A 9217-nucleotide genomic window follows, 5' to 3' on the forward strand; every position below is an offset into this window, starting at 1 on the left:
CGCAACACCGAGGGTTGCGATCCCGTTGCCGGTCCCAGTCCGGTACGGGCGCGACACCGAGAGTTGCAATCCCGTTACCAGTCAGTAAAAAAAAGACAAAAAGGAAAAAATAAATAAATAAATAAATAAAAATAAAAAATAAAGTTCTGTATTTCACTTATAAAATTACCAAATTAAAAAGTCAACAATATTTAATGCTGGTGAGGGCACTTTATAAATCTAAACTACCTTTTTGGAAAACAACTTAGTAGAATGCATCTAAAGTCACAGAAATATTTATACTGTTTGGTCTGGATTTCTCAACTTTGGGAATGTATCATAAGGAAATATAATGCATGGAGATGTTCATTAGAGCATTTTGAAAAGCTAGGAATAATTCATAAGGAAGTTGTTGGGTAAATTATAATGTATCTCTTCTATGGTTTATTGGGGAGCCATTTAAAGTAATGGTTATGAACACTATGGAGCAACACAAAAATGCTTGACATAAGTGACAAAAGCAGGCTATATGTAAATCTGTATGTGTGATTAGAACCATGAAAAATGTATTAAAAAAAGAAGGCAGTAGTATGATGGATATTTTTCCTCTTTATCCTGTATCAATAGTATAAAGTGGTTATGTTATTTTCATAATTAAAAATTATTTTAAAGTTTATTTATCTGAGGAATATCTTCTGAGAGATAATGTAGGCATTTATCCACTTTGGTCAGTCAAGTACATTAGGAATAAGCAGCCCTGAACACATCATGGAGATGTCTGGTTTTACCAAATTCTAGGTTCAGAACATAGAATAAATAAGTGATTCTAAGCAGAATAGCCTACTGGAGCACTTACGTAACAGGGTAATGTGAATGATTTATTCTGCCTGCCCCACCCCTCCCTGAAACATTTAGCTCAAGATTAGAAATCAGATGACCTAGCCACCACACTCCTGGAAAGCAACAACTAAGCTTCTCCCAGAAGTCTGAATAAAACCTTTGCCAAGCACTTAAAGAAATGGCCCCAAAACAAAACCAGAAGAAACATTTACAGCAAACAGGCCAATAATGAGAAGTAAACAGAGGAACACATGTCGAGTCAGTTGCTGGTCTCCACTCTGTAGATACTGCTCTTCTTCCTGGGCTAACATGCAGCTCTGGGAGGTACAGCGACTCACACAATGATCATCTATAAAACAGTACACACACAATTTGTAATCAGAGCTTTTTATCTGAATGCATTTTAAATTTATAATGACTTCCTAAGAAAAACAAGAAAAAAGCATATTCAGCTAAGAATCAGTATATTATTTTAGACGAAATTGTAGGAACGCTCCTTCATGTTGTTTTTCCAGAAAAAAACACCAGTATACATAGTTCCTTAATCAATAGTGTTATAGACTGTATATATAATTCTATATAAGCTGTATTACATAATTATGTAATATAATGTAAATATAATTATGTAATATAAGCTATATTATATAATTATATATAATTGTATATATAATTACATAAGCTATATACAATACAAATATATATACACACACACACACACACACACACACACACACACACAGTCATATGTCACTTAAAGAAGGGGATACGTTCTGAGAAATGCATCATTAGGCAATTTCATTGTTGTGCAAACATCATAGAGTGTTTTTACAAAAACCCAGGTGGTATAGTCTGCTACACACCTAGGCTATATAGTATAGTCATTATCGTATATGCAGTCAGTGACCAAAATGTTATCTGACACTTCTCGTATATGATTTTTTTTTTTTTTAACTTCGTAGTTCACGTGAACAATTATTATTATTATTTTTTTTTTTTTTTAATTTTTTATTTTGTCAATATACAATGTATATGATTATTATGGCTACATATCAGTCATAAATAACCTATTTTTAGCTAACTGTAAAACACATTTACTATCACCTCTTGCCTTTCATTAAAGAGTTTAAAACTTGCCTTAGAAAAGACCTTTAAGGGGCCGGCCCGTGGCTCACAACCTAATAAATATTACACACTATGTTTTGTTCACATGTAGAACCAAACCCAAATCATAGGCAGGACTGTTCCCTGTCCTAAAATAGAGGTGAGAAATCTTTCCCAAGAAACCTTTGTTTCTACCTCAGCTCCACACTATCTATGGCACGAAACTAAAAAAAATCAACAAAAAAATTTTTTACAAAATAGGTGTCTAGTCTAACATACAGTCTTATAAAAGTCAGTGGTTAAAAAACCACAATTTTATAGCTCTTATTCCAAGCTAAAAGTAAAAATTTGTATTCCCTAAAGCCACTTTTTAGAAAAGCACATATACAACCATTAAGCATGGTCTTAATAGGATAATAGTCAATGGCATGGGGGAGAGTCCACAATGTTGCTAAATAAAAAGAAGGAAGGCTGCCATACTGTCTTTACAGCATGATTCTATTTTAATAAAAATTATTTGTACATATCTACGTGTAGAAAAATCTAGAAGTATATATAATAAACCTGGTTTTAAAATATTATGTACAGAAAAAGAAAAACCAAAATAAATAAATAAATAAACAAAGTAAAATAAAATGTATATGATCAAAGGTTTGGATCCCCATACTGGCCAGCCACCAAAAAAACAAAACAAAACAAACAAAAAAAACCATTATGTGTAGATATTACAAAAATGGATAAAAATAAATTTCACTATCTTTCATTTGCCTTTTCACACATTGCTGCCATTCAACAAACTAAATGCAATATTTATTTTGCCTTTGTGCTATGCCAAGGTGTGGGGAATGAATAATATTGTTTAACTCTAAAGATTCTCATTTGCCCATGATTTGATTTCCTTTAGACTTTATTTCACACACAGGAATGATACTAAATTATATGATTAGCCCTATACAAATGACTCTCATTCTATATAATTTTTGAAAAATATGATCAGAAAATCCAAGAAGCCTTTAATAATTTAAAAGAGTTTTCAGGAATCAACATCATTAATGAAGAAAATGATAGATAACAAAAGCCCAAGGAAATGTGGGAGGCAAAAAAAGTTGCCGAATCAGATTATTTGTCAAATTTGTTATTAAGTATATATTGTGTAGGGAGAAAAAAATTAAGTAGGAAAGGCTTGGGAATTCTGATGTAAAGAATCATTAATTTTAGAAACTTTAAAAACTAAGAGGTTAACTGAATGCCAGAAGGGGTTTCCTATCAGAAAAAGTCAGTGAATGCTCGACATCTGATATATTTTTACTCCCTTTTATGGAAACGTAAATGCTACCATCAAGATTCATTCTTAGCTGGCAGATAGCAGCCAAATATAAACCCCATGTGAATAACAACTACTACTGCTACTACTATATTTACTGAATGCCATTTGCTATGTATACCACACACTGTGATGTATGTATGTGATTTGTGATGTGTGTATACTAAGTGATTTGCATACATCATTTCTTATAATCCTCATGTTTCTCATATAAAAACATAATTACTTTAACAACAATACAATTCACATATACCTCATCACAAAGAACACATTGGGGGATTTCCCTTTCTAGTTTGATTATAAATAAGCATAGTCAACTGAAATTGCATTGCCATTTTACATAATTGCGTTCAGTTGTTTTAAATTATTTGAAATTCAGGCCACAAGTGTGATTCAGTCTCTTAGTCTATATGCCACAAGGTTGTTACTTTTAAACTTTTTTTTCCCCCAGGGGCTGCCTCTTAGCTCAATTGGTTAGAGTGAGGCCTTATAACACCAAACTCAAGGGTTTGGACCCCCTTACCGGCCAGCCATCAAAAGTAAATAAACAAATGAAGGTTTTTTTCCCCTTATTTTACAATAAAAGGCATATTGAAAGCATAAAGATTAAAAATGTAATTAAGCACTAATTAATTAGTTCTGGTCCTGGTGGATGAGAGTGGGAGAAAAGTCTCAGATTCTAAAACAAGGAAAAAAAGGTTTTTAAAAAAATGGCCTTTAGGGCAAAGTTCTTGGATTTATCACTTGGGTTAAAGTTATTGGAAAATTTGTGTGTGCATGTGCACGCACACGTGTGTGTATAATACTATTATTTATAAGAAATTTTTTTAAAAAATGAGTGCTATATCTATGCATAATTATTATCCAATAAGCACTTTCCCCCATCTCATTTAAAAACTTATTTATAAGAAATTTTTTTTAAAAATGAGTGCTATATCTATGCATAATTATTATCCAATAAGCACTTTCCCCCATCTCATTTAAAAATCCATATTCTCCTTAGAGAATTGCCTACTTAGCTCTTTTGCCCATTTCTTTATTGGGTTGCTTGTTTTTTTCTTGTAAAGTTTTTTAAGTTCCTTGTATATTCTGGATACCTTTATTCAAATTTGGGGAGGAATATTGTGTCTTAGTAATAGAAATATATAACTAGAACTATTAAATACTTGAAATAATATTTTGTGTACATCAGACATCTCTAACATGCCTATATAGCAATTCTAAATACCAAACAGTCTATAGTCACAGGTCCCCACTTCCAGGTATAGTTACAGCAAGAGGTCATTAAATCCATAACACAGACCATGCATTAACAGTAGACTGACTAACAGAATGTTTCACACATATGGTACTATTGTCTCATGTTAGCAGATATAGTTGAGATAATAAAAATATGAATTTATAGGGCTGGCCCCGTGGCTCACTCAAGAGAGTGCGGCGCTGGGAGCGCCGAGGCTGCGGGTTCGGATCCTATATAGGGGTGGCTGGTGCACTCACTGGTTGAGCGTGGTGTGGACCACACCCTGCCGAGGGTTGCGATCCCTTTACCAGTCATCAAAAAAAAAAAAAAAAGAAACATTCAGCTAAAAATAGACTCAGATATGCAAAATGTTCACCAATTTTGAAGTGTGACAAAGTGATATAGCATCACCGGGGTGAGGTACAATAAGTTGGAATCGATTTTCAAAGTTAATATTAATGTAAGCATAGCAAGTCACATTAACAAGCTAAAAAGAGATGTTCTCGAGAACAGAGCTGCCAATAAACTCTTCCCACCTGCTCTTTTCCATAAAAGAAGGCTGAATCAATGCTATCTCCATTGTGTTTTCCAGTTATCAAAAGAACACCAACGAGGACAGCAGGAATTCTATAATAATAAGGATTGTTGAGAGAGAAGAAGAAAATGAATAGTGACTGTGTAAACGTAACACATAAGCAAGCAGAAAACTACAGACTTACCCCCAGCCAGCGATGACGATGATTCCAACAGGAATGTGTACCCTCTCTCGCTTTTTCAAAAGAAACAAGGAAACTGCTAGAAGACCTAAGAACAAGAAATAAAGATTGAAAGAGAGATAACTATTCTTTACATCGATCAGACTTCAGGGAACTTTATTTCCATTTTTTTTTTTAACCAAGCTTATTTCAGTGAAGTCTGTAGTTTTTGCCCTATAATTTACTCCTTCTAACTTATATAAATGCTGTCCCCAATATTTTGAAGCAAGTTTTCTTAATTCAAAATCATTCATGTTTTCCTTCCTAGATTGTTTCTTTAATCAATATTCTTATTTTATTCATGAGGGTTTTTTCAAAAGCCCCAATCATGTTGTTCTTTTGAATTTAGGTGTTTGAAATCTAAGTAGAATTGGAAAAAAAAGTTTTTAACTATATACAGAACAATTCTAAAAATAAAACACCCCTACTCAGTTGGTGCTAAGAAGTATAGGCAATTCTTACACAGGTTATGTTTGAAGATATAACAACTATACTTTTTTGAAGTTGTTACAACAAGCAAACGGAAAGGACATTCTTGGAGGGGGGGGAGAGAGGGAGGAGGGAGGGAGGTGTTGGTGATGGGCCATAATAATCATATACATTGTATATTGACAAAATAAAAATTTAACGAAAAAAAAAATAAAAATCCATATTCTCAAACAGTGTACCTTCTATAAAAATTCTATGTAGAGTTTTTTTTTTTTGAGGTATAAGGGTAAGGAATCCTCTGTTCCAACCTCATAGCCCAGAGGCACTTACCTTTCTCAAATGGAGGAGTCACAGACCCACTGGTGCTTGTATTTGCTACTGGCTCTGTTGATGGGCAGTGTAATTCACCATTTCCCATGGAGCAGGAGCAGCAACCTGCATAGATAAAATAGTATGTAAGGGTAGAGGCCAACTACAACAGAAATGGACAAGTTCAAGAGATACCAAACCAACAAAACAAAACCCACTCACATACACTTCCCATGCAGCCTCGGTAGAAATGTTTTCATGTGAAATCTATCAAAAAGTATTCAAATGTACTTATAAAGAAGTTAACACGTAAAGAGGGCCAGACAAAGGATCAGCTCCTTTACATATCTTCTCCCCACTGTATCAGACAAGGAAAAATGTTTTTATCCATGCTATTTTATTAGTTCTCACAGTACTTCGGGAAATAAGAATTCTAACACTTTCCTAAAATACAGCTTTTATTTCATTACTCCTCAAAACCATGTACTAATACTCTATTGATTACTACAGTAAATTCAAATTCCTTGGCTTGAATTTGAAAGCTCTTTATTTGGCCTCTTTCTCCTAAACAACCACCCCTAACAGTCAACAAAAAGCCTTCCCTTCTTTCAGGGTAATTCTTTAGGGTCCTCCACAAATCCCATTTGGGTCTCTAGGCCTATGCTGACAAGTATGGAATTTCCACTTTCATTAATTCATCTAAATCTTCTCCTTCAGCTCAAAACTTCCTTCTTTCAAAAACCTGTCTCCTACTAGCCTAGAAGATGCAGCAAAAACACTTATATACTTGTTAGGATCATTTTTTCACTTATACTAGAAGATGCAGCAAAAACACTTATATACTTGTTAGGATCATTTTTTCACTTATACTAGAAGATGCAGCAAAAACACTTATATACTTGTTAGGATCATTTTTTCACTTATACTAGAAGATGCAGCAAAAACACTTATATACTTGTTAGGATCATTTTTTCACTTATACCAAGGCTTGGCATTTTCTATAAAAAGCCAGATAATATTTTAGTCTTTGCAGACCACTCGGTCTCTGTTGCAATGACTCAAGGCTGCCATTATAGCATGAAAGCAGCCATAGACAATACACGAATGAGCATGGAAGTGTTCCAATAAAATTATGAAGCTGAAATTTACATTTCTTATAATTTTTTAAAACCACAAAATATTTGTCTTTTAATTTTTCTCCAACTCTTTAAAATGTGAAAAACATTTTTAGCTAGTGAGCCATACATAAACAGGTGGTGGGACAGATTTGGCCTATGTACTATAGTTTGCCTACACTTGACATATCATTAACTACGCCTTAATCAGGCCTCCTGCAATTCATTTGCCTGATACAATGTTGTTAAATTCACAAATGTATGTGCTTAGTTTCCTAGGAAGGGCTTTCCTTCAGTTGTTAATTTTTTCTAAACTCTCAGGTCCTGGGAAGTTTTAGGATTTAACAAAAAATTATCTTCACAGAAAGACTTATAAATAAAAATCTAATGAATGAATTTACAAGCTCTTTCTATTATTATTATTCAAGTTCTGCATCTGACAAATACCTATGATACTCAAAATAGTTCAAGGAAGTTCCTTTAAACAAACATTTAGGATACATGCTATAAAGGCATGTAATAGTTTCTTTATATTTAAGGATCATACTTGTTTCTGGGATAGAACTTGTAAAAAGTTCTGGTTCATTTATTTGCGCTGGACTCTCCTCAAAAGCAGTGTTTCCAGGCTCCACTGCTTTGTGGCTCTGAGACTGGTCAAAACCTTCATAGCGTCCTGCTTGGGTGGTACGGTTCATGCACATGAGTGAAATGCCAGCTATCAGAATGCTGCAGAACAGGGTGACTGCAGTGGTGATCATCTGCCGACGTTAGAAAAAGACGTTAGATCACTTTCCACAATCCCATCTTGATAATCTTAGTACAGTAGGTTAAGGACCCTTTTTTGGTAAAAAATATATCTCCATAGCTGTGAATACTCTAGAACATTGTTCTTAAAAAGGATAAGCTTATGTAAGAAATGTAAATGACTTGTAGAGAAATTAGGGTTTGCTTGTAATCATAAAAGTGTGATAGATGCTTGTCATTGTACAGCAATTTGTTGCCAATAAAGCCACTGGTTTTCTTTGCGGGTAATCTAAATTATTTCTTACAGACCTTTTCTTTACTTCTAAGTTTTTGCTCACTTTAATATGTAGTTCAAGCATATTTCAGTCAACCAGGGACTTTTTTATGGTAGTGATACTAAAAATAAATAATTATACCTGATACTTATTGAGCACTAACTAGATGCCAGTGCTACTCCCTTATATACAGAATCTTATTTATTCTTGCAAAAACTCAGTAAAATCCAAAATTACAAAACATAAAAAAAAAAAAAGGTAAGAAATAAAAATCGTATGGTGAGGTTTTAAAAAAAATACATACCATTAGGTCCTCCCCCTAAGGAATTTAGCAGGTCCCACAAGCTTCCTACTCTATAGCTTTTCAACTACACTTTTTCTCAGATTCTTTTTGTTCTGAAATTTATATTTACAATAGGATTAAGAGTCAATAATTGACCTTTATCATTACTGCTAACTTATTAAATGGCTTTAAATTAATCATTTTTTCCTCCAATAGAGGAAACATAATTCATCAGTGTGTTTAAGAAGACTCAAAAAGTTTTAAGCATTTAGAAACATTCAACTTGGGCCGGCCCTGTGGCTCACTCGGGAGAGTGCGGCGCGGGTAGCGCTGAAGCTGGGTTCGGATCCTATATAGGGATGGCCTTTGTGCTCACTGGCTGAGCGTGGTGCGGACCACACCGTGCCGAGGGTTGCGATCCCTTTACCAGTCAAAAAAAAAAAAAAAAAAAGAAACATTCAGCTAAAAATAGACTCAGATATGCAAAATGTTCACCAATTTTGAAGTGTGACAAAGTGATATAGCATCACCGGGGTGAGGTACAATAAGTTGGAATCGATTTTCAAAGTTAATATTAATGTAAGCATAGCAAGTCACATTAACAAGCTAAAAAGAGATGTTCTCGAGAACAGAGCTGCCAATAAACTCTTCCCACCTGCTCTTTTCCATAAAAGAAGGCTGAATCAATGCTATCTCCATTGTGTTTTCCAGTTATCAAGAGAACACCAACGAGGACAGCAGGAATTCTATAATAATAAGGATTGTTGAGAGAGAAGAAGAAAATGAATAGTGACTGTGTAAACATAACACATAAGCAAGCAGA

At 34.0% G+C, this 9217-nt stretch overlaps 1 protein-coding gene across 3 annotated transcripts in view; it reads right to left on the minus strand.

Annotated features, from left to right (window-relative positions):
* GPR155 (G protein-coupled receptor 155) overlaps window positions 1-9217 on the minus strand; it is a 46420-nt gene that overhangs the window by 16714 nt on the left and 20489 nt on the right. For all 3 annotated transcript variants that reach the window (XM_008568387.1, XM_008568386.1, XM_008568388.1), the window contains 4 exons: window positions 9050-9140; window positions 7640-7850; window positions 5999-6103; window positions 1032-1168 (listed from right to left, as the gene is read on the minus strand). In XM_008568387.1, the coding sequence (XP_008566609.1) occupies window positions 1032-1168; window positions 5999-6103; window positions 7640-7850; window positions 9050-9140 (544 nt within the window). The remainder of the gene's footprint in view (window positions 1-1031; window positions 1169-5998; window positions 6104-7639; window positions 7851-9049; window positions 9141-9217) is intronic.

This window comes from Galeopterus variegatus, unplaced genomic scaffold (genome assembly GCF_000696425.1).
Source record: "Galeopterus variegatus unplaced genomic scaffold, G_variegatus-3.0.2 Scaffold405, whole genome shotgun sequence".
NCBI lineage: Eukaryota > Metazoa > Chordata > Mammalia > Dermoptera > Cynocephalidae > Galeopterus > Galeopterus variegatus.